The following is a 26,236-nucleotide window of genomic DNA, read 5'->3' on the forward strand; positions in this document are numbered from 1 at the left end:
ATGAGGGAATAGCATAATTCAGTCCAAAAACATACCAAGTCCAGTTTTATGTGTCAGATAAGTGAATACAAAATGAGTAAGACTCAGTTCCCGATCTCAGGGAGGTCTTTAAAAAAATCTCACCTTTCTGAAAATAACCCTGAAACAACCTCAATTTAGTCCCTCAGTGTGAGAATGCTCAATGCCAAGTTACAGTGTAGAAAGAATCTGAAGACTTGCTTCCATTCATTCACTACAATGGAGTCACATCTTTTAAGGAGAGGGTTATATTCCACAGTTAATGACTGAGAGATATTGTTCTCAACCAAAATTACAATTAAGCATGTCTTGGGACCTTTTGGCCATTTTTTTCTACATGACTTGAATGGATCATTGTTTCTTTGGCTAAACACCCAGGTTATACTTAGAAACTATGTTCTTTGAAAAATATGTATCTTAAATAATGTATGTACATCTGGAAATATGGTTTTGTTCTGTACTTTTTAAAAAAACCATAAATGGGATCACAGTGTACTTATTATGCACCTCATTTATTTTATATCCCTGAGGCATTTACAGATCTTTCCAAGTAAACAGCTGTGGCAACTTGTATTTTCCAAAAACGCCACAGCAATACCTCTGGTCCCACGTGATCTTTAAGGACTCTGCCTCTCCCCATCAAGAAATAGGCTCAATTTCCCCTCCTCTGGAATGTGTGTGAGATTCTGTAATGGCCTGAACAAATAGAATACAGCAGAAATGATACTACGTAACTTCTAAGGCCAGGTCATAAAAGGGAATATGCTTTCACTTGGAGCGCTCTCTCTCCCAGGATACTTGCCCTTGGAACCCAGCCATCACCGTCTGAGAAGGCCCAAATCAGCCCATTCTAAGAGACCACATGGAGAGGTCTACATGAAATCAAATTGAGGTCTCCAGCCTGCAGCCTCCAGCCAGTATCAACTACCAAGGAAGAGTGAAAAGTTTTCAGATGATTCCAATCCCCACAGTTGAGGCTCTGTGCATAATGGAAAGTCATCCCTGTTGTACCCTGTGTGAATTCTTGACCCACAGAATCTGTGAGCATGGTTGTTTTATACCACATGTTGTGGGGGTTATTTGCAGCCATACTAAGGTGAAAAGTACCAATGTATATTTATTTCAATCTCTTAAACAATAGCGTAATTAATAATATTTTATAGTATTTGTGTATCATAAAATCATCCCTGTATTGATAGATCCTTAGGTGCTTTGGAATTATTTATTCCTACTACACACAAGGCTGAAATAAATAAGCTTCTACATGTCTATCTATGCACACATGTATTTCTACAAAAACCTACAAATGAGTTTTTATAAAAACCTATACATGAGTACATGTAAGATATTTAGGACAGTGTCTGGCACATAGTAACACATTTTATTATTACCATTTTTATCACTATAGTTTGACCTTCCAGATAGAGGATTATAGTTTTTCCTTAACATCTTCAGTGACAAGGACCCTAACAGTTGTACCTAACAGCAATGCTACAATCTATCTTATTTTTTAGTTTGGATTATGGCAAAAGTTGCGAATACTCAAGAGAATTGTATCCCTGAAAACATCTACCTGCTGCACACCTGCCTAGCTCTACAGTTTAAAAAACTTAATTTGCTCCGTGAGCTGGTGAGTTACACTACCTGCGTTCCTCTTCAAACAGATGGGCTGAAAACCGTCCGCTGGGGATTAGAGCGGAAAGAGTGGAGCCTGGCGCTCAGCGCGTGCAGCAGTTCTCTTCCCTTTGCATCCACTCGCTCCGGCCGACCACTTGGCAGAGGGCAAGGAGGAGGTTCAGGACACCTCTTGACCGGTGCTTTTCACCTTATCACAATTCGGGTCACGTTTAGGAATGTGCCTCTTAGCTATTATCACTCTCTTTCACCATCTGTAACTCTGCCCCAGGTATGCTTGCAGCTGCCCAGCACCTGTTAATTCCATTTACCGCCAGTTTTCCTCGGCGGGGTGAAGGGGATAAGGAGAGAGGCAGCTTCTTCTGCCTCGAAGTGGTAAAGCCTAAACTTAATTCACACAGCATACCACCAGGTTTCAACAGCCATTCCCATGTTTTCACAGTGCAAATATTTTAACTTCTCCTTTTCAAGGATTTTTCTCTCCTGATTTGCTCCATTTTTAAGGGACTCGGGTAACCTGCCCCCTGACCCCAGTCAGGGCAAAGGTTAAAACGTCATACAGCTGCGGAAAAGCATTTCTAGATTTGCCCAAGCCCGGGGGAGCAGGCCCCGAGCTGGCGGTCTACGCCGCAGCTCCTTGGAACGCGTGTCCCGTCCAGCCCTCTTCGGCCCGGGGCTGCAAGGTCCACGGGCTGAGGAGCCCCAAAGCCGAGGACTGTGCGTTCAGAGCTAGCTACTCCACAGCCTTCTCTAACTTCCCCACCCCACAGCCCCACCCATTAGCACGCGGTCTCCCCGGAGGCCCGCAGGAGACACCACCGTCCCCGCCCCTCCACAGGTCATCTCCTTCCACGCCCCTTTCCCTCGGCCCTGGCAGCCGGCAGGCAGGGAAGTGTCGTAAAGCCAGGCCCAGGAAACTTTACCCGGGGTAACAGCCGAGGCGCTTTACGGCGACGGCGGTAGAGTGTGAGCCTTGGTGGCGGAGGAGGCGGCCGCGGCGGCGAGGGAGGCGGCGGCGGCTGAGGAGGAAGAGGAGTGGCGGCAGTGGCGGCGGGGACCTGTGCGGGGTGAGCTGCGCGGAGGGGACGGGGAGAGGCCGCGGTGACAGGCCCGGCGGATGGGCGCGGGCGGACCAGGACGGTGGCCGGCTGAGCTACTGGGCGGCGCTGAAGAGCTGGGGGGGGGCGCGCGAAATTGGGGGGCCAGCCCTGTGAGGGACGGTTTCTGCCTTTGTTTCCCCCCAACCCCCGGCGCCCCCGCCCCTCGCCCCCTCTGCTCCGCGCTAGTCGGCTGGGTCTCATGGCCTTCTCTCTCTGTCTGTGTCGCCTCTAGGATGGCGGAGGTACCGCCTGGGCCTAGCAGCCTCCTCCCACCACCAGCACCTCCGGCCTCGGCGGCGGCCGAGCCCCGCTGTCCCTTCCCGGCGGGGGCCGCCCTCGCCTGCTGCAGCGAGGACGAGGAGGACGACGAGGAGCACGAAGGCGGCGGCAGGAGCCCGGCGGGCAGCGAGGCGACGGCTGCGACCAAGGGGCGTCCGTGCCTCCGCTGCCCTCAGCCGCCGCAGGAGCAGCTGCAGCTCAACGGATTGATCAACCCCGAACTGCGGCACCTACGGGCGGCCACCTCTCTCAAGACCAAGGTTTTGAGTGCGGCCGAGGCGGCCACGATCACGGCCACCCCCGACGGGGGTCCCAGAGTGACTGCAACAAAAGGAGCCGGGGTACACTCGGGCGAGGGCCCCCCTCATTGCCTCCCCAATAATGCGAGAACTGCGCTCCCCAGCCCGGCAGAGGCAGCGGCGGCGGCGAGCGATCCCGCGGCGGCCCGCAATGGACTGGCGGAGGGCACCGAGCAGGAGGAGGAGGAGGACGAGCAGGTGCGGCTGCTGTCTTCATCCCTGACCGCCGGCTGCAGTATAAGAAGCCCCTCAGGCAGGGAGGTTGAGCCTGGGGAGGATCGGACGATACGTTATGTCCGATATGAATCCGAGCTACAAATGCCCGATATCATGAGACTGATCACCAAAGATCTGTCTGAACCCTACTCCATTTATACCTATAGATATTTTATTCACAACTGGCCACAGCTGTGCTTCTTGGTAAGTGGATGGAATGAAAAAAGGGTGAACCCAGCAGAGAGATCCAGGCCGTACAGGGCAGGGAGTGTGAGGGCTGGAGTGGCAGTGGATGTGAACTGCCTTTCCTAGGACCTTACATGATGTAAAGTGCGTGTACACACTGCTAGTTATTTAATGAAACTGTTTTGAAGGTAAGACTTCAGGATCCGGGTTAACTTGATATTGATGTAAATGCAACCAGCCTGTATGATGTATGTTGGGGGTCTTTGTATCCTGTTTGCATTAGCTTATAATCATGTTTGACTGTCTTTAATTATCCTCCCTCATACTCAAAGCACTTTGCAATCATTTAATTTGAACACGGTTCTTTTCGGATACAGGCCTTATTAATCTCTCAATTACAGCCATAATCAGGGAAGAGTGTATGTATGCATAAACATGTTTTGGTGAATTTGATTGTCAGTAAACTTTCTGTGGCCACATTGGAGAATTAAATCTTACAAACATATTCCATAATTATGGAGATTGTTTCCTTTTACTTTAACAGGACAGTTAATTTAGTTGTAGACAGCCCCTTTCTGGTGCACAACTTCAGAAGGTGCTACTAACACTTCTGATGGCTGAAAGACTCTTGAAACTTGAACGGAATACCCATTTGGGGAGTGTAGGAAACATGTGAAATTGTTTCTAATCTAATTTTTTTTAAGAAGCAAATCAGAGATATGCCTAAATACTAGTAATAGTACTAGCTTGTGTGAAATATAACTGACAGAAATTTTTTACTTATATATGGTAGAAAAGACTTGGCTACCAAACAAGCTGAATAATTTTTTTTTTTTAACTTTTGTAGTACTGATAGTACCAATAACTTCCCAGTAATATTGACCCATTTCAGTCTGTATGAAACCTTTCACTTAAATATTGACAGCAGGTATGTGCTTTGTATGTTGTACTTACAAGCGTGTCATTTCCATTGAATTTTATCAAGGAGAGGCCACATGGTTTTAAGGAGTATTTTATTATGTGTGAAGGGAAAAGCCACTACCATTATTTATTGTTTTAAAATTGACTTACCTGCATTTATTAATGCCCTGCAAGATGCTTTAACAGTACTTTAGAAATCTGTCTTTTTGATTCTTCAGGTTGGTGGTAATCTGAAAATATAACTTCAGTATTTTAGATTATGATGGTTCTGCTAGTTTCTGTGTTCACTTTGCTAAATTTCAATTTAGTATGTTTGTTTAAACTGGGAACTATTTTATATTCTACAAAACTGCTCTTACAGGATTCTAACCATTTCATCAAAATAGAAAACCTAAGACATGATCTGTGTTTGTGAATGTGGGAACATGACTTCTTTATATCACTATTATAAATCATATCAAATGCCATTGTAAATCTAAACATTGTAGACTGACTTATGTTACCCACAAAAGCATACAATTTAGTCACACTTTAAATCGAAATAGTGTATGTATTTCTGTTAATTATAGAAAATAGTTTTGTATATATGATAGTCAACTTTTGAGTTCTGCTGTTACCTAGACCTCTCTCAATTTGTCTGCCATTTTAGACTCTGATAAAACCAAATATTAATATACTATAGTTTTTATTTTACATAGGTTCCTTTTAATTCACCAGCTGATTTTAACTTTATCCAATAAGAACCAGTTTAACATTAAATTCTGATTATCTAGAAATTGTGATATTTATAAGTGGTTAACTTATAAAATTTATATGAATCTAGAGATATTGAATATAAAACTATAGTTGAACAATCAGGCCTTTTAAAACTGGGGTCTTTATATTGGCATTTTAAAAATATGAGTTTCTTATGAGAACTAATTTAAAATAAATATGTGTTTATTTCAAATCACATTTTAGGACTAAGGGATCCTAGCAATAATCTAATTCAACTTCTTTTTATTTAAATTAAGGACCAGGGTAACTTAAAATGTTTAAATCTCTAGATATTTATTGTCCAGAGATGTAAAGCTAGAACCCAGGTCTCCTGGCTTCACATTAGGGAAACAACTCCGATCTTGAAAAATGGCATACCCTTGACTCATTCAGCTAAGATCATTGTGTCACCAAGTTATGCTTCATCAAGGGACAGTTGTCCTTACAACTCATCAATCTCAAGAGATTAGAAATCTCCAGAATGTTCCTGGTTTCATGAGTAACCTGCAGTGGATCACATGGAATGTGTGAGATTGAACCATAGAAAATTGCCACTACTTGACCATATTTGACTAACAGAGATGACAGTTTCTAATGATTCTTCCTAACAACTGTAACAGATGTGAAAGTACAGTACTATACAAATAGGAGGCACTGTCAGTTACTCAGTACTTTAATTTATCTCTGCCTCTTTTTGAGTTCCTGGCATTTTCAGTTGTTGGTGCCTTTTTGTACTTTTAAAACTTATTACCAATGACATACTATAATACTTCCATTTATTTTGTTCTCAATTTAACTTTACAGCTTCCTCTGTCTTCCTATTTGTAGACAACTTAAAATTTCCAAATTTTATAGATTGACAAAAATTTGGCCTTGTAGAGTTAAATTTTAATCTTGCCTGGAATTTTTCAGTTTCCTTCCTTGAAAAAAGAACACATTTTAATACCACGAGTTCTAAATGTATGTGCAGAAGTTTTTATTTGGAAAAATTGACATGTAGTTTAGTGATTCTTATAAGTATATTCATCAGCAGTCTATCATGAAGAAATATAGCATTGGCTTTCCTCACTACCAACATCTTGCTAATAATAGTGTATTGTATATTGGGCTTTTATTTATTATTTAAAAAAATTTTTTTTTGCTCTTTAGGGCTGCACCCATGGCACATGGAAGTTCCCAGGCTAGGGGTCAAATCAGAGCTACAGCTGCTGGCCTACACCACAGCCACGTGGGATCCGAGCTGCATCTCTGACACACATTATAGCTCATGGCAACACCGGATCCCCAACCCACTGAGCGAGGCCAGGAGTCAAACCTGCATCCTCGTGGACACTAGTTGAACTCGTTTCCACTGAGCCACAACGGTAACTCCCTGGGCTTTTATTTTTAAATGATGTGTAAAACTTGATTTTCGCTCCTGTAGATTCTTTTTTTTTTTTTTTTTTGCCATTTCTTGGGCCACTCCTGCGGCATATGGAGGTTCCCAGGCTAGGGGTCGAATCAGACCTGTATCCACAGGCCTACGCCAGGGCCACAGCAATGCCGGATTCGAGCCGCGTCTGCCAACTATACCACAGCTCACGGCAACGCCGGATCCTTAACCCACGGAGCAAGGCCAGGGATCGAACCTACAACCTCATGGTTCCTAGTCGGATTCGTTAACCACTGTGCCACGACGGGAACTCCTCCTGTAGATTCTTGATTAGTAAGAAATCAGTCTAGTCCAGGAGTGAACTAATATGATTGTTTGGCTTGTTTATTCCTTTCTTGGTCAAAGGACAAAGATTTGTTTGAAATGCCTATCCAATTTGATAGTATAGTCCAGTTGTATTGTGTCTAGTGGATTTAATTTTTTTCTCCTTTGGATAATTTATTAACTGAAATATGGCTGTCCTACAGTTCTGTGTCATAGATTTATATGGATTTCTATTTTCCCTAGCTTATGAGATCAGGTTGAAAAAAAACTTTTTTTCTTTTTATGGCCACACCTGTGGCACATAGAAGTTGCCAGGCTAGAGATCAAATCTGAGCTCCAGCTACAAGCCCATGCCACAAAAACACTGGATCCGAGTCGCATTTGTGGCCTGTGCTGCAGCTTGTGGCAATGCTGGATCCTTAACTCAGGGATCGAACCTGTAACCTCATGGGCACTGTGTTGGGTTATTAACCTGCTGAACCACAGTGGGAACTCCCTGAAAATTTTTTTAATGTACCACTTCATCTCTGATATATGCATACGCACACGTATTTGAAATAAGTTCAAATCAGAAAATACTGTCAGAGTTGTTTAACCAGGCAACTTTTGTGTACTATTTCAGGTCTTAATATAGAAAGAAATAATAGTTTTCAAAAGAATTTTGGAAAAGCCAGATGGGTATGAATAAAAATAGAAATGTGTGTTCTCTTGTGTCACAGTGGGTTTAAGGATCCAGCGTTGTCACTGCAGTGGCTTGGGCTGATGCTGTGGCACAGGTTTCATCCCTGGCTCAGAAACTTTCACATGCTGTACCCATGGCCAAAAAAAAAAGAAAAAGAAAATAACAGTTTTAGAGGTTTGTTGCCCCCAAATAATTTTGGATTCTGTTGAAACAATGAATTAGTGTGGATTGTTGAATTTTATTTCCCTTCAAAAGGATTTTTCTGACCTAGTTTAGGTTTGTGTGAAATGGATTAGAATTATTCTTGCCTAAAGATTTTTCCATAGTTGAAGAAATGCTTTTAAATCAATTTACAGAATGATGAACTTTAAAAAGTAATTGTAACAAATTCAAGATAAAATACGTTAAATATAAATTGGGCTTTGCTTATTGATTTTTTTTTTAAAACGCAGTCCTAGTTTTTGTTGTTGAAATAGTGTCTTCTGAAAAGTTAGTTTTATTAAGAATAATTTGAAGTTTTAATAATTTTTAATGATGGCTCTTTACAACAAACAATTATTTCTCTCTGACACATTATTTAACAATTGGAACTATTGCCCTATTTATATTTACCAGAATGAAGTATTGCTGGAACTTGTCAGTGATAGAACTTTTGAAAAACAAATTTTTAATGGTGATACTGAAAATTGTAATGAAAATTGAGGCTGATTAGCTCTAATTTAATATGTAATTTTTAGCTCTGGAAGGCTGTACATTTTTATTAAGCTAGAAAGCTGTAAAAATTATGTTAAAGCTTTTGCTTTAATATGAAGTTTGATTTTGAGTTCTAGGTATTCTATGAGCTTTATGGCAATGACTCACACTGTCAGGAGAGTCCTAAAAATGAGACCATTGTATATCTAGTCTTTGTAGTCCTTCAGTAACAAAAACTTCTTAGGTAGGATCTTAGGAATACCTTGAAAAAAATCTTTTTTTCTGAAAATCTCTTACATTTTTTTCTTCCTGATTAAAATCTAACTCTACCGTGTAGTATAAATACTTTATCTTATAGCTGGCTTTCCCTAAAACTTTATTATAATTAAGTATAAATTTATAGTACTCTGTTGATAGCTTTAGCACTGTTTTATCATATCTAATGAAAATACTTTTTCTTAAATTATTTTCACATGTTTTCCCTTTCCCAAATCTTAAACATGTAAGTCTTTATTACAGCTAATTATAAGCACATCTTATAAAATACTTGAATGTTTACTATGTGGAAATTTTGCTTTTTTTCCCCCAAGGCTTTGATAATGAACATAACAAATTCATGGCCTAAAGAATGTTGAAAGATTGTAAAACTGGAACATTTGAAGGAGTTCTGGGATTAGATTTCTGAAACTTAAATGACTGCTCTCTTGCTAAAATTCTCATTTCTTCCTGCCTCAAAACCCCTGACCAGCGGTTGGTTGCTGTTTCCCTCCGTAATTGTACAGTACCTGATGGCAATGTATTCTTTGTAACTGTCTGTTTATTTTTAAGGCCATGGTAGGGGAGGAGTGTGTAGGTGCCATCGTTTGCAAGTTGGATATGCACAAAAAGATGTTCCGCAGAGGTTATATAGCCATGTTAGCCGTGGATTCCAAATACAGGAGAAATGGCATTGGTAAGAAAAATATTATGTCACAAAAAGAATGCCTGTTATTTTCATTTTTGTTTTTTTGAAACAAAAGACTTAAATGTGAATAATATGTAGAAATGAACATGAAACTAAGGGAAGATAATTGTTTTCATTTCCAAAATATTTTCAAAATCATCTTACAATGAATTATTTCCTTTATTAATGTTCAATTAGGAGATGCCGTTGTGTTCAGTGGGTTAAGAACCTGAGTAGGAGTTCCCCTCATCCAACTAGAAACCATGAGGTTTCGGGTTCGATCCCTGGCCTCGCTCAGTGGGTTAAGGATCTGGTGTTGCTATGAGCTGTGGTGTAGGTCGCAAACTCGGTTTGGATCTGGAGTTGCTATGGCTCTGGCATAGGCTGGCAGCTATAGCTCTGATTAGACCCCTAGTCTGGGAACTTCCATATGCCGTGGGTGCAGTTCTAAAAAGACGAAAGACAAAAAAAAAGAACCTGTCTAGTGTCCATGAAGATGCGGGTTCAATCCCTGGTGTCGCTCACTGGGTTAAGGATCTGGCATTGCCACAAGCTGCAGCATAGGCTGAAAATGTGGCTCGGATCTGTGGGCTGTGGTATAGGTTGCCGATTCGATCAGAATCCAGTGTGGCTGTGGCATGGGCAGGCAGCTGCAGCTCCGATTCGACCCCTAGCCTGGAAACTTCCATATGCTGCAGGTGCAACCCTAAAAAAAAAAAAAATAGTAAAATAAAATTTTTAAAAACGTTTCATTATTTGAGAGGTATCTTTTTAACAGTTAGTAGATGATCAGTTTTCACCTCCAAACATTTTTTTTTTGTCACATCCAAAATGCTTTGTATTATGCTAAGTTCTGCAGTTTTTAGTAGCATATTTAGGGCACTTGATCATAGCCCTCAAGCAGCTATCTGTACTTGGGTTAAATGGTCCTCAGTGAAGGCAAAGTTATGGAGAAATTGTTACTATTATTTGGTGTACTTGTCATCAAACATTATATTAGCAATTAGGGAGAACCAGGAGAAAGAAGAATTGTTTCTTACTACTATTCCCAAATTCATGTCTTTTCTGGTATGTTCTTATACTCATGGTTTATAATGGTCTTTAGAATCATCTAAGTGGTTTAAAAACAAATGCTTAGGCCCCTCCTCTTGAGAATCTTGTTTGTCCTGTTAGAAGTAGGGCTGAAGTATCGCCAGGTGACTATGATGTAAGCCTGGTTAAGAGCCACTGTCCTCTTATCTAGGACCTACTGGCTCTTTGTTCAAGGTGGAGGATCAGGTAGACAAGCATATGTCTGAGCATGACAGATTCTGAAATGTACTGAAGCTGAGTGAGTATTCATGAAAGAAGATTTGATGCCTGTATCAGTATTTAGTTACTAGCAGTTTTATAACTTGTAGGTTTTGTTTTGTGTGTGTGTGTGTGGTCTTTTTATGGCCGCACCCATGGCATATGGAAGTTTTCAGGCTAGGGGTTGAATTGGAGCTGTAGCCACTGGTCTACACTATAGCTGCAGCAATTCGGGATCCTAGCCGGTCTGTGACTTGCACCACAGCTCAAGGCAATGCCAGATCCTTAATCCACTGAGTGAGGTCAGGGATGGAACCCGAGTCCTCATGGTTACTAATTGGGTTTGTTAACCACTGAACCACGACTCCCTGTAGTTGTTTTTTAAAACTATGAGTGTTAATGTCCTACTTAAGCCTGTTTCATACCGAGATATTCTGAGAAATCATCATAGATAGGTCCACTTAATTAGGTTTAGTCAACTTTTCTTATAGAATTACAGTTTGCCACTAAGATTTTTAATGAATTGGGCCTGTTGTATAAGTCAGGTTTGAGTCTTTGATGTAGTTAAAAGAGCTGATTAGGACTCAGGGCAAATGGTAGCCAGATTGGCCTACTTCAGAGGGCAGAAACCAGTGCCTTAAAAGATTGCATCCTGGCCCTCAGACATGTTTTGTATGGCCCATGTAACGCGTGCTGGTTGTATACATGGTTTTAAAATTAAGAGATTTCTTATAAAATTTGAATTTCTTCTCTTAACATCAGATTTGGATATAGACACACTACTAACATCATTTGGGAGTGCTGGACCTTAGTGTGCCCAGGCTTACTAAAAGGTTTGTAGGAACTAAGCCAGTGTCCTGGGCCCACTCTGGGTCCCAGCAATTCTGATGTGATTTTTGGCAAGCTTGGCTCAAAAGTCATGTACTACATTCCGAGGTCCTGGCATGCTCTGGCCATATCTTGCCTTTTGGAACAAAATAGCATGTACACCTGAGAAAAGGATGAATCAGGAGCTAGATCTTTCAAGAGGAAACTTACATTGCTATGGAAGGTTCTATTGGTCTTTCAGTTCAAAGTTTTCCCCATTTAACTTGAGATAATCTGTGTATTTGCATTCAAAATAGAACTTAGCATTTGATGTTTCTTTGCTTATGAATATTATAATTTAAGCATCTTTGAGAAACTAATTACATTTTTACTTCATTAATACGCAGCTCTATATTCTAGGTACTAACTTGGTTAAGAAAGCTATATATGCCATGGTTGAAGGAGACTGTGATGAGGTAAGTCTAAATGTTTAAGACCTTTTTTCCTGGACAGTATTCTACTAGGCATTTTTATAAATATCCCATAATAAATTGTACTGCATATTTCATTGCAAACTATACTATGCAAATGTAACATGTTGAAAATTACATTCCATTTAAAAACATGAATTTTGACCTAGAACAAATTTTAATATGCAAATGGGAGCTAAAATTTGTTCTGTGTCAAAATATAAAGATAGTTTTAGATATTTGCAGTAAATAACTGAGATTTAGAGTTCTGATTTATTATCAGTTAAATCATTTGAGGTAGCACTTATTACAGACCTTATTGTAATTTACTTGGATATTGACCTTGATTTCTCTCTAGTACTTTTTTAAATTTTTTTAATATGTGGGCTGTCAGCCCATTTGAAGAACATTTCACATTAAAAAAAAAATCAGCATTAAATAGTAAGGCTAGAGGGGGGAAGACAACCACTTTTTAAAGGTAGAGCTATCTATATATTAACATAAAAGCATCTCTCTCCAGCTGGTTTGTAAGGCCTGATGGCAGGTATAATTTCTTTGTATCCTGCAGCACTGTGCTTTGCACATGGTTGATGCTCAGTAAGTAATAGTGGTGGTTGGGAATGTTAAGAATGTTACTGTTATGTAGTGTGGAAAGAAATCAATATAAACTAGGGAAGATCATCTTTAATATAACAGTGGTGACTAAGAAGGAACAGAGTTGTATTGTGCTAGTAATTTTGTGAGCAGTACAACTAACAATTGCCTTTATTACTGGAGGGCAAATGTGCTTTAGAGAGTTCATCACACTTGAAAATAGGCAGTTTTTTCCTCAACAGGTGGATCTCAATAAGTAACTTGTTTTGGTTACTTTTTTTAAAGTAGGTTTTTTTTGGTATGAAATTTATACACAATTGTTAGCCATTATATATTTATATTCTGGGGTACAGAGTCCCTTTTACCATCTTCACACATTTCAACTCTTTCTTTCAACTTATAGCTACTATTAAATTTTTGCTTCCTCCCATTTTCTTTTTTCTTTTTTTTGGTCTTTTTAGGGCTGCACCCGAGGAATATGGAGGTTCCCAGGCTAGGGGTCAAATTGGAGTTGTAGCTGCCAGCTTACACCATAGCCACAACAACACGGGATCTGAGCCGTGTCTTCAACCTACACCATAGCTCATAGCAACGCCAGATCCTTAACCCACTGAGTAAGCCCAGGGATTGAACCTGAGTCCTCATGGATACTAGTCGGGTTTGTTAACTGCTGAGCGGGAACTCCATCCCACTTTCTGAGCACATTTGAGTGCAAATATTTACACATAGTCTTCTATACAAATGACATCACAATTATTATTTTGCATTAACTACTTTTTCCACTTAGCAGTATCTCATGAACACGATTCCTTGTTAGAATAGGGTACTCTCACGCTCCTTACTCACATTTGTAGTTTGTATTCTGACAGATCACACTAAATGGTGGTTGTATGAGAAGGACTATAGACACATTGGACAGCACAAGGAAGTCATCCTGGGATTTAAGGATATTTAATTTTACCCCAAATAAGATAATTCACATATAGTTAAGGATCTCACATTCACAGCTTTTAGTTTCAAAAAGTAAAAGGTGCAGTGAACCTAACTATATCATTGGTAATGAAAATTTAAGTATAAAATTGTGAGTGTACATTAGAATGGCTTAGCAGTTAACGAACCAAACTAGTATCCATGAGGACACTGGTTCAATCCCTGGCCTCACTAAGTAAGGATCCGTCGTTTTCATGAGCTGTGGTGGAGGTCAAAGACGAGGCTCGGATCCCAAGTTCCTGTGGATGTGGCGTAGCCCGGTAGGTACAGCTCCGATTCGACCCCTAGCCTGGGAACCTCCATATGCTGTGAGTGCGGCTCTCAAAAAGACCGAAAAAAAAAAAAAATTGAGTATATATTTGATCATTAGTGTAAATTTGGACCATAGCCATATTGGCTTAGCTAATCAAGAAGAGAAGTCAGGCTTTACAAAAGTTGCTCAACAATTTGGAGAACTCTTTGGGATGATAAAATCATGTGATTTTTCTTGTTGTTTGTTTTGTTTTGGCGGCACCCACTGACATGTGGAAGATTCCTCGCTGGGGATCAAACCCACACCACAGTTGTGACCTGCCCCACAGGTTGATAACACCAAATCCTTAACCACAAGGGAACTTCTGATGAGACCATGTTTTGATCCTCTACTGAATAGAGTAGTTCTCAGTGAACAGCGATGTTAATGAGGAAAGAGTATTATGTTCCTATTGTTGAGCCTTTTCTGTGTTGTCCTAGTTACTACCTGTGAGACAGGTAGTGTACTTTACCATAACTGATCAAATGTTTAAATAGTATTGGTTTTCCTTTGAAAGTTCTGAGGAATGATACAGAGATTTTGGTTATATTGTTATAGTCTCAAGATTAAGTCTTAATAAGTTATACATCTTATGGTGGAAATACTCTTCACCGTGGGCCTAAAATTCTTTTTTTATTTTGCCTAAAATTCTTTTTTTTTTTTGGCTGCACCTGTGGAAATTCCCCGGCTAGGGGTCAAATTGGAGCTGCAGCTTCAGGCCTATGCCACAGCCACGCTGGGTCCTAGCCACATCTGTGATCTGTGCTGAAGCTCATGTCAATGGCTGGATCCTTAACTTACTGAGTGAGGCCCAGGATTGAATCTGCCTCCTCATGGATGTTATGTTGGGGTTTTTTGTTTGTTTGTTTTGGTTTGGTTTTGTCTTTTGTCTTTTTGGGGCCACACCCACGGCATATGGAGGTTCCCAGGCTAGGGGTCCTATCGGCGCTGTAGCTGCCGGCCTATGCCAGAGCCACAGCAATGCCAGATCCGAGCCGTGTCTGACCTACACCACAGTTCATGGCAACGCCAGATCCTTAACCCACTGAATGAGGCCAGGGATTGAACCTGCAACCTCATGGTTCCTAGTCAGATTTGTTTCCACTGAGCCATGACAGGAACTCCTATGTTGGGTTCTTTACCTGCTGAACCACAAAGAGAAGTCTGTAAAATTCTCATTCCAGTTTTTCTTACTTTTGAAGCAATGAGTTTTACTCAGTTGTAGAATGAAATGGGGACAGTTCCATGAACTTATTTCTGTTGTATGGTTTTATTTTTTATTTATTTTGTTTGTTTGTTTTGTCTTTTCTAGGGCCAAACTCGTGGCACATGGAGGTTCCCAGGCTAGGGGTCGAATTGAGCTGCAGCTGCCAGCCTACACCAGAGCCACAGCAACAGCAACGTGGGATCCGAGCCGCGTCTGCGATCTACACCACAGCTTACGGCAATGCCGGATCCTTAACCCACTGAGCGAGGCCAGGGATCGAACCTGCAACCTCATGGTTCCTAGTCGGGTTCTTTAACCACTGAGCCATTGACGGGAACTCCAGTTGTATGGTTTTAAATGGGTTGTTTCTTCCCTGCCTCTTTGAATAGCTCTCCCTCTGGATTAGGGAACTCCTCAGTGATTTAAAAAATTAGTTGTCTGGTCATATTGTTCAGGTAAAGAATTTGCCGTAGGAAGGGACAGAACTCTTGTTTACTTAAGCTTTTCTATCCCCTTTCCCTTCTCATTTTTGATGGTAGTGTGTTTGTTTATTTCTACTTACTTATACATTACCATTTCATCCCATTTGGTTTGGTTTCTTCACCCTCCACTCCAGTGTAACTACTTTATATTTGCTAGATCCAATAGCTTCTTGGTCTTCCTTTGCTTATTAAAGTACCTCTCAGTCTATATGACTCAATTCAGATATTAACAGCTCCTTTTAAGTTTTCCCAGACAGAATCAATTGCACCTTCTGTAGTTTTCTTTTTTTTTTTAAAGGTCACACCTGCAGCATATGGAAGTTCCCTGACTGAGGGTTGAATTGGAGCTCCAGCTGTGGGCCTACACCACAGCCGCAGCAACACTGGATCATAGCTGCATCTGTGACCTACACTGAAGCTTGTGGCAATGCCAGATCCTTAACTTACTGAGCAAGGCCAGGGATTGAACCCACATCCTCATGGATACTAGTCAGGTTCTTAACCTGCTGAGCCACGATGGGAACACCTCCTTTTCTTGACCTCCCTTTTTTGTAGTACTTTTAGTTCTTAAATTTAGAGTTTGTGCCTTAGCCACTGAGAGCAGAGATATCTTTTCTTGTTTACTGCTGTATTCTTAGTACTTAGTTTAGCATTTGTGATAAGAGTACATAGTTCATTAATATTGGTTGAATGATTGGTTATGTTCTTTCAGCATCTTATCTGTTCCCTTTTTGGGGGGCGGCGGTGTACTTCTAAATTTTGATTTGTCTAATTGTTAGCTTGTCTTTCTAAGCCTTCACAGAGTTGCTTTCTAGAAACAGCAATCTTTTTTTTTTTTTTTTTTCTTCTATATAAAAGAATGTACCTGCATGGTTAACCAAGTTTTTAAAATATCTTTCAGTAGAAAACAATTATATATAAAAATAGTCTCAGAGTTCCTGCTATGATGTAGCAGGTTAAGGATCTGGCATTGTCTCTGTGGTGGTGTGGGTTTGATCCCTGGCCTGGCACAGTGGGTTAAGGATCCAGTGTTGCTGCAGCTGTGGTATAGGTCGCTGCTTGTGGATCAAATTCAATCCCTAGCCTGGGAACTTCTATATACCAAAATAAATAAAATAACCAACTTGCGATTTTACTTTCATTAAGTTAAGCCAACCTCCCTTTCTTTTAAATTGTCAAGAAATTTTGACAAATCATCAGAAAGACATTGAAGAAGGGTTTTAAATTACATTTTCCACGACTTAGGTTATGCTGCTGCTTTTTTATTCTTACAGAGGTATTTTTACATCTGTGAGCCTGTTAAGAAAGATATATTTGGAAATCTCTATTAAGCTTTACCTTGCACATCTAGTCAGGTTTTACTTTCTTTTTTTTTTTTTTTTGTCTTTTTAGGTCTGTACCCTTGGCATATGGAAGTTCCCAGGCTAGGGGTCCGATTGGAGCTGTAGCTGCCAGCCTACGCCACAGCCACAGCAACATGGGATCCAAGCTGCGCCTGCGACCTACACCACAGCTCATGGAAATCCCCGGGTCCTTAACCCACTGAGCGAGGCCAGGGGTCAAACTGACATCCTCATGGATACTAGTTGGGTTCTTAATCCACTGAGCCACGTTGGAGCTCCTACCACTTGTTTTAAAATAAATTCAGAGTAAATTAAACCAAGGTTAGTAATCACAGAGTTAAACTGCAGATCATTCTTTTGTCCAAATAACAATGATACTACTCTTCTGGCCTAATATTTTCATTTTGCTTTACTATGGCTTTCCTAACTTTTTATATCAGAATTAGACATGTTTAAACAGTGTGTTAAAGATCGTTTTTTCATTTTCTGTGTATTTGGAGCTGACTAAAAAGTTTTAGCATCAAAAAAATGGGTAGATTCATTACTTCATGAGTAAAAAATGTATTTCCTATATTGCTAATCTGGCTTGAGTTTGATTACACTTCTATATGCTCTGGCTGCCATGTATTTAGTGGCTACTAGAACAAGCTTCTTGAGCTTGGGTTTTACATTAGGCGAAATAATAAGAAAAATACAAGTAGTATGAATGAGTTTTCTTGTGTACCTAAAACAATGACCCCACATGGTGGTGATTTACTTTTATGTACAGAGTAAAATGGAATTATTTAAACTGTAAGGGTTTTTTGGCTGCATAGATTGGCCTAAAGAAGTAGGGAGTTCCCACTGTGGTTCAGCAGGGTAAGAACCTGACTAATATCCATGAGGATGTGGGTTTGATCCCTGGCCTCGATCGGTGGGTTAATGGTCTGGTGTTGCCATGAGCTTGTATAGGTCACAGGCACGGCTGGGATCTGGCATTGCTGTGGCTATGGTGTAGGCCAGCAGCTGCCGCTCCGATTTGACCCCTAGCCTGGGAACTTCCATGTGCCGTGGGTGCAGCCCTTAAAAAAAAAAAAAACAAAGGAACTGGATATAAAAAGCCTGGGTTCTAGATAGTATAGTTGTGTGATTGTAGGAAGGTCATTTAACTTTTTCTCATCTGTCTCTTTGTCTATGCAGTGTGATGGTAATTCTGATCTTAAAGAGGGGTGTTACGAAGAGCAATAAAATTGTTCAAGCAGCAATATCAGTCTGAGGCCTCTGAGGTGCTAGACAATAAGCTAGTGCTTGCTATCCCTCCAGGAGCTACTAGCCCCATAATATTAAAAAAGTTTTTCCAAACTTTAATAGTTTGGCTCATCCTTTTTTTTTTTTTTTTTTGTCTTTTTGCCATTTCTTGGGCCGCTCCCGCGGCATATGGAGGTTCCCAGGCTAGGGGTCAAATCGGAGCTGTAGCCACCAGCCTACGCCAGAGCCACAGCAACGCGGGATCCGAGCCGTTTCCGCAACCTACACCACAGCTCACGGCAACGCTGGATCGTCAACCCACTGAGCAAGGGCAGAGACCGAACCCGCAACCTCATGGTTCCTAGTCGGATTCGTTAACCACTGCGCCACGACGGGAACTCCCATCCTTTTTTTTTAATTTATTTTTTATTACTCAATGAATTTATTACATTTATAGTTGTACAGTGATCATCACAGTGGCTCATCCTGACAATGGTTTGTTCTTGAGAGAATGCATAGAAATTCACTGTAACCCTTTTTTTCTGTTTAAGTAGACTTCAACTTGGCCAGGTTTCTTTAGGATTAAAATAACCTTATTATCCTTTGGCTTTGTATGTAATACTCCCATGATGTGGACTAAAACAATAGGTTTATGGTGAGTTTCCATTATAAACCCAGGTTCTCTTTTAATGTATTTATAAGAATTTCAATAATTCAGTAAAAAGTAGTACTCTTTGGTGGCATTTTCCATCATGTCAAATAATACATGATCTCTTTGTTTGGAGAATATGAGTGTTGTGAGAGGATCTTTTCATTTTAACCAAGGTGTTAGCCCTTTGTGTAATGTTATTCTAAGTAATCGGGCTTTATTTTGTTAATTTGTTAGGATGCCAGCAAACCTGAATTCAACTCATAATTTACACCTCATGTGTATTTTTGTAGCCATAGTTAGCCTCAGATGTATTTTGACTATTTTAGGTTGCCAGGTATTAATGAATTTGGACTTAGATCCCCTTCATCATTTTAGAGCTCCCATTCGCTGCTTTGTTGTACTTCAGGAAACAATCAGAGGTACAGAAGAGTAGATATTCTTTAGCCCTACTTCAGATTTGGAGTGTGATCTATTCTTGTTCTTCTGGTGGCCAAGGGTTTCATTCACTTGTAAATTGGAGATATATCTATTTCATAGAGTTATTGTGAAAATAATGACAAATCTATGAAATATGACATAATGCATGTGAAATGCTTTATTTAGCACTTAGTAAACCTTCAATAAATATTAATTTTTTTACACTCACTTTACTTTTTAGTTCTATGAAAGCAGTCCCAAGTTTTGAATTGTTGCAGTTTTATTGCTTCTCATATTGTTTTGATTTAATGTTTTAGCTGTAATTAGGTGCTGGCCTAAAACAGAATGCTAGAAATTACTCAAGAGAATAGTTCAAAACTGGTAAATTGCACTGACCAGATTGGAAGGTGGCATACATGGTTTTTTTTTTGGTCTTTTTAGGGCCGTACCCCATGGCATGTGGTGGTTCCCAGGCTAGGGGTCTAATTGGAGCTGTAGCTGAGGGTCTGCACCACAGCCACAGCAATGCGGGAACCAAGCTGTGTCTCTGACTTACACCACAGCTCACGACACCACTAGATCATTAACCCACTGAGCAAGGCCAGGGGTCCGACCTGCATCCTCATGGATACTAGTCAGATTCGTTTCTGCTGAACCACAGAGGGAACTCCAAATTTTTTTTTTTTAATGGCCACACCTGCAGCATATGGTAATTCCCAGGCCAAGGATGGAATCCGAGCCACAGCTATAGTCTATGTTGCAGCTGTGGCAACCCTAGATCCTTTAACCTACTGCAGTGGTCTGGGGATTGAACCCATACCTCTGCAGTAACCGAAGCAGCTGCAGGATGTATGTAATTAACAAATGTTTAAGAGCCATCTGTGTGTAGGGTAGTGTGTTAGGTGCAGAGGAAACAGCTGTGAACAAGGTACCCATGATTGCTGTCCTTGTTGGGCTCACCAGCTCAGAAAGATGTCATCCTCATCTATTGCTGAATGAGAGTGCAGTTGAACTAGGAACGGTGCAAAGTGCTATAGGGAAAGGGATACTTTACCCAGTCAGGAAGTGACATGCTAAGGCCCAAAGCAAAAAGAGGACTGTAAGAAGAGCATTATTACAGCAGAGAAAATGGTTTTGTGAAAGGTTTAAGGTGGGAAAGATAATGGTGGATTCCAGAAACATAAAAGTTTACTGTTGATCATGGTGAACAAGGAAGGGAGACCTAAAGCATAGTTAGCAAGCTAGGTAGAGGCTATATCTTAATGGACTTTAGGTCTCTATAGAGTGCTGTTAGATTGAGGATTTTTTCTAGAGTACAAAAAGGTGTCAATAAATGGTTTTAAGTAGGGAATTAACAAGAGCATCACTGTACATTGAATAGGAGACCTTTTGAGTTAGGAGGTTCTTGTATTTACAATGAAAGTTGATGGCAGCTTAGACTAGAATGTTATCAGTGCGGATAGAAAGAAGAGGATTGGTTTGAAAGAGATTTAAGAGAATTGAAATACTCAGTGTTTGGATATATGTAGTGGATGAAGAGAGAAGAGGTGCAGAGATGACTACTAGGTTGTAGCTTTGTGGCATTGATGGGATGGAGATACTGTTACTGATGTGTGGAATTGTAGAGGGTCATGAGTTCAGTTTTGGATACGATGAGTTGAAGTACAGTCTTCTATTATTTATATCTGATGCTTGAATTCTTGTCACTTTTTTTATAGCTTGCAATAGAACAGAATGAGACTTAACTTGGCTTAACTTGGGCCCTTGTTTAATTATACTTTGCCCTTCTTTTCCATTTCAAACACCTGAGGATTATGACATCCTAGCAGTAACTATGGCTCACTATGTTGATTCTCAGTGAGGTAGGTTGAGAATCGATGGAAAAGCAAATAGAGCTATGTATGTAAAAGTTGGGAGGATGGGATAGCAGTTGGTGGAAGAAGGTAGAAGTAAATTAGAAGAAAATCACATAATATTCAAAAGTATCAGTTCTTTATTGTTAGGGCCACTGATTCAGTAATATTTAAAAAGACCCAGATAGAAGTTAATACTTTGTGTTCCTCTTTTAGCGTTGATATCCATAATATCTGAACAGCGGTTCTCAATGTAGTCCCCTTACCAGCAGCATCCACATCACCTGGCAGTTTTTAAAAAATGCGGATTCTTGGGCTCTACCCCAAACCTGCTCAAAAATTCTGGAAGTGAGGTGCAGCACTCTATTTTAATAAGCCCTCCAGGTACTCTAAAGTTTCCTTACCTTTGGTCTAGGTTTGGCAAACTTTCTCTGCAGAGAGCCTGGTGATAAATATTTTAGGCTTTGCAGACCACAAATCTCTTGTGCAGCTGCTCAACTGTTGAGAAAGCAGTCGTCATGTCAACCTTTGGGCACAGCTATGTTCCAATAAAACTTATTTACAAAAACAGGGAGTAGGTGCATTTGTTCCAAGGGCTATAGTTTTCAGACTCTGTTCAGTCTGAAAACTGAATAGTTTCAAGCATTTATTTTCTTAAACCTTTGATTATTCATTTTTTAGTTTTCTTCATTTTTTGTTACACTTTTTTTTTAAACAGGGAACTTATTCATTTTTGTTTTAGTATAAAATATATATTCTCATTGCTAAAAATTCTAAACATTTCACAAAAATCAGTAGAACAGAAAATGTTCCCTGTGTTCTTATCCCCTCTTGCCCTAAGAGATAGTTGCTTTTATAATTCTGGTGACTGTTTTTCTGGGTTTTTTCTGTACATCATTAATATTTATTGTTTTCACCATCAATTTAAAAACAATTAAATGCGGTCTGTTTTTGTTAAGTATTTGAGCTTAACTGGTAATAAGTGAATTTCTTGTTATGAAATTATAAATTAGTTTCAAATACATAAAAATATAACTTAGTTTTCTCTTTTTTTGAAGGTTGTTTTGGAAACGGAAATAACGAATAAGTCTGCTTTGAAACTTTATGAAAATCTTGGTTTTGTTCGAGATAAGAGGCTGTTCAGATACTATTTAAATGGAGTTGATGCACTGCGGCTTAAATTATGGCTGCGTTGAGAAACTGACATCAAGGAACAACTTTCCAACCATGCAGAAACGACTTTTGCATGCAATGCAATTTGTACAGAATTGCTTTGCAGGTGGATTTAGTAATTTCCATGCAGCTCTTATCTGTCAGTGTCTCATTTGAGTGTCGCACAATATTTGTTGCACTTTGGCATGGCGCATTTGTTCTGAATTAAAAGAGGTCGTTTTAAACTTAAGGAGTTCTTTTGGTACCAACAAGATGTGCCAGTTGATAGCCAAGATTTATTTGTTCATTTGCAAAGTCTGGTGACAATGTTATTTACACAGTGATAATTTCATCACAGAACCAGTAAGTGGAACATGATTTTTGTTCCTTAAAAAAGCCAATGTAGATGGTAAAAATCTCTGAGTATACTAACATTTTACATGAAACCTGCCATAGTTTTCTGAAGGGGGTGGGGGAAAAGCTTCAATTTTAGGTTTTATTTTTTCAATATTAAATTTTCCATTCTTGAATATTGGTACCTCAGTGATTAGTGAATGAAAAATTGTTATGTAGGCTTGGGTGTATCTTACAAAGAGTAAAAGATAACAATTAAATTGCGTCTGCCAGTGCCTGTGTAGATAAGTATATTTGTCTCCATCTCTGGTTTTTTAATGCATGCTATCTTTTCCTTTTCTTTAAGGCCTTTGCAAGCAAACTCTTATTTTTATTTAAATTCTAAATTTGATAATAAATTATTTCAGATTTTTATAATTTGGATACTTTTTCCAGGTGAGTGATAGAGTGTTTTACTGTAGAAGTCCCTTCTTTCCTTACAGTAAGAAGTTGAATCTACTTGGAAAATCTTTGAGAAATAACTCGAAAGGGATGAGAAAAGTTAATGAAGCCGGGAATTGCTGGGTTTTGGATGCACTTTTTTTTGAGAGGGATTTTCGGAAAGAATAGAAAACTAATGTAAATTGGTATGATTTTATTTAATCAATTATTGCTAAACTGTGAGGAATATCTTTTACAGAGTAGTTGGAACTTTTTTCCCCACTTGATTTGGATTCCCACTGCTTCCATTTCTTGAAATGCTTCGCTTTTTGTTCTTGGTCTTGAAAATAAATTTCAAGGTGCACTGTATCCATTTTAAACTGATTTTATTTTCTTTTCACTTATTTGTGCAAATTTGGGGGGGAGCTTTGCTTAGTTCCCAGAAAATCAAAAGGGAAAAATGGAAATATTTTTTTGTAATGAGTTCTATGGGTTTTCTTAATAGCCATCACCATGTTCATTAGTTCCATTGTGTTTTGGCCAGTCTGTGCAGTGTAACAAATTTTAAGGTCGATTGCTTTTGAGTCAAGAAAATTGTGATGGATAATTTATTTGACTGGAAAACCTAGGTACCCATTTAAAAAAAAAAAAAAGATTCATTCTCTGTGAAAAATGTTTTGTAGGAATCTGTTGTTTTTTTCTTTAATTTGGGTATGCTTTACTTCTGCTCTAGGATTTGGTTTGAATTTTATTTTATGGCTATAATTACTGTATTTTTAAAAACCCTACCTCCATTAACAGTTGGCAAAAGCCCCCTTTCAGGAAAGTTTGTTGCCTTTTTTTTTTTTTTTTTTAAGGGAAAGCTGCTCCTTGCTCAGTGTAGTGTCTTGAAAGTGAACATGGTGACAGTACTTTTAAAATAAAGGTACACAAATTTGGTGAAAATAAAATTTTCCTGTTGTTGATGGAGTCATTTATAGTTCTTATTTTTAAAGAAAACCTTTTCTTTCCATTTTATATTGCTCTTGAAAGTTTAATGGGCAGAATACTGGTTACATTAAAAATATGATGACCACACAATACTCAGCTTTTCAGCTGACCGTTTTGAGTACATTTTTGGTCAAACTTCCTTTGGGCAATAGTATTTAGAGGAATATCAGTCATAGCGATGCTTCTGTCATTTTTAATATGGAGGGAATTGAAGTAATAAAATAGCTCAGTACTTTCATTATCAAATTTTATCTCACCACGTTATATAACTTGCCGATTCTTAGGTAATGATTGTTGATGGGCATACATTTGCTTGGCTCACTAATGGGGATAGTTCTAAAGTAGATACATGCTAGATTTTTAGCTCAGCCATTAATTTTTCTGGCAGATTGTTAGTGAAACCATCACTACTTATCTTTTCACCCAGAATTGACCAGATTTTGCTTAAGTGTTTTAAACATGAACTTGACCATGTGACTGAAAAGTCAGATGGTTTTCATATTGTTCAACTGGTGTGTGTTGAATATCTGTGTCTACCTTATGTCTTTAATTGGATGTGCAGAAACTGCTTAAGTAGGCTAAAATTTCATCCTCTAGGTGTGATAACCCAGCACCAGAATTAAGTCTCCATTCCAGTTGAAGGAGCATCAAACATTAATTTACTTTTTGATATTGGGCTTTCATTTTTCTTATCTAATCTTAAAACAATTCCATTTAAAATCAATAGAGTTCACTTGACTAAAACTGAGCAAAATTGGTGCAACTTTCTTTTAACGGGGTGCTGCCTCTTTTAAGACTGACTGTACTATCCACTGACACTGGTTTGGCAGTTGGTACTGCTGAACATTTTAATATACATGCTACCATGAAGCTATATATTATAGGTATTGAAGAAGCTAACGGGTATACTACCATTTTTGATGTGTGGGCTGATTATAATTTCCCTTACATTAGAATGAAACTACTCTACTAAAGAAGTCCACAGATCATAAACCAGACAGTAGTTTTGAAGCCAACAAAATAAAGAAAAAGTTACTATTAAAAAATTGGCTTTAATATTTTCTGCCTCTTCCCCAAATTAACCCTCCCCATTTGCTCGACAAATCTATGTAAAGAAGTTTGTTTGTCACTTGTTTTAACTTTACCTTGCCCTGTGTTATGGTTTTGGCTGACATGTATAAGACTGGATGTGTATATTTATTATGGTATCTAAAAATCATGAAGTTCATCACTTTCCAGGAGCATAGATAAAAGCAAATTGGTAGTGCATCAGAGTTACTTTTCAGTGCACCATGTCATCACTAAAATGAGTGCTATAATGTTACAGGGCTTTCAGGTTTGTAAAAACATAACCATAAATTATATTGACGTCAGATATGAGTTGAGTATCTATAAACTATCACGTGTATCTCAAATATTGGACTGCTGTTTGATGACTGGATATTGCTGCATAATTTTCTTCTATTGTCCCATATCCTTTTGGAGAGAGAGATTTAATGGGATTTGAAATGTGCAAGCTGTCTAAATAAGATGCAGTCAAATAAAGTATGGTTAAGTTGTGTTTGCATTTTTCTTTTAGATGCAGCTGTGTGCATTTTTTTTGAGTTGTTTTACTTTTTTTTTTTTTTACCTACTGAGAAAAACAAAAAACACCCAGGCAATCTATTCTGTTCCCCACTTCCTGCCTCTCATCCAAGAGCTATTTGGAAGAAGTGATAAACAGTTGTTATTTCCCTCACTTTGTGTTCTGACAAAGTAAGTTTGAAAATGACAACATGAACTTGATTTTCCTAAAAGTATTCAAAGTTAGTCAGCTCATATATCATCTGTGAATACAAATGAGAGCATTTTTGCGTGCATTGAACCAAAACCTCTTTTTTGTCTTTGTTCCGTAGCAATTTATTCCTAAGACGGTTTTTATTTTAATTTACTTTTTTTTGGTTTATACTGAAGTAATGTTTTTTCACCTTGGTAAGACCAAAGTAAAATAGAGCACTATCTAAAGGCTTTTTTCCCCATTCTTGTGAGAAGCTTTAAATGGTAGTTACGCATCCTTTCACATTTTAATATTACGTATATTAGTGGAAGAAGAGATCTCTTTTAATCATGACTGCTAAATTACTTGCATCATGCATGCCAAATCCTCACTATGTTTTTTTTATAGTCATGTAGTGAAAATATCTGAGTTCATGTTTTACTTAGGCCCTATATATGGAACTTAATACTTCATACATTGTCTAAATAAAAACCAGAAAGTTGATATTCTTTCGCA

General features: G+C 39.1%; 1 protein-coding gene and 1 pseudogene across 4 annotated transcripts in view; one reads left to right on the top strand and one right to left on the bottom strand.

The window, feature by feature from the left end:
• Nucleotides 1-2,954, bottom strand: part of LOC110262249 (uncharacterized) — a 95,762-nt pseudogene extending 92,808 nt beyond the window's left edge. The window contains exon 1 of the transcript XR_002347083.2: nt 1,663-2,954. The product of XR_002347083.2 is annotated as an uncharacterized LOC110262249 (transcript). The remainder of the gene's footprint in view (nt 1-1,662) is intronic.
• Nucleotides 2,593-25,542, top strand: NAA30 (N-alpha-acetyltransferase 30, NatC catalytic subunit). 3 transcript variants are annotated; one of them, XM_021102575.2, is made up of 5 exons: nt 2,593-2,720; nt 2,986-3,751; nt 9,310-9,433; nt 11,942-11,997; nt 22,107-25,542. In XM_021102575.2, the coding sequence occupies exons 2-5, from the start codon at nt 2,987-2,989 to the stop codon at nt 22,242-22,244; spliced, it is 1,083 nt and encodes a 360-aa protein (XP_020958234.1). In that variant the 5' UTR covers nt 2,593-2,720; nt 2,986; the 3' UTR covers nt 22,245-25,542. The 3 variants fall into 3 exon arrangements, 1 of the variants encoding a protein (XP_020958234.1); XR_014819622.1 differs by lacking the exons at nt 9,310-9,433; nt 11,942-11,997; nt 22,107-25,542 and adding an exon at nt 7,447-9,027 and having other exon boundaries at nt 2,986-6,382; XR_014819621.1 differs by lacking the exons at nt 9,310-9,433; nt 11,942-11,997; nt 22,107-25,542 and adding an exon at nt 6,898-8,203 and having other exon boundaries at nt 2,986-6,590.
• The last annotated feature ends 694 nt before the right edge of the window (nt 25,543-26,236 follow it).

The sequence above is a fragment of the Sus scrofa genome, chromosome 1 (assembly GCF_054392235.1).
Source record: "Sus scrofa isolate SSC_HxYL_T2T_F1_AM1 chromosome 1, Sscrofa_HxYL_maternal_Yorkshire_Landrace_v2.0, whole genome shotgun sequence".
NCBI lineage: Eukaryota > Metazoa > Chordata > Mammalia > Artiodactyla > Suidae > Sus > Sus scrofa.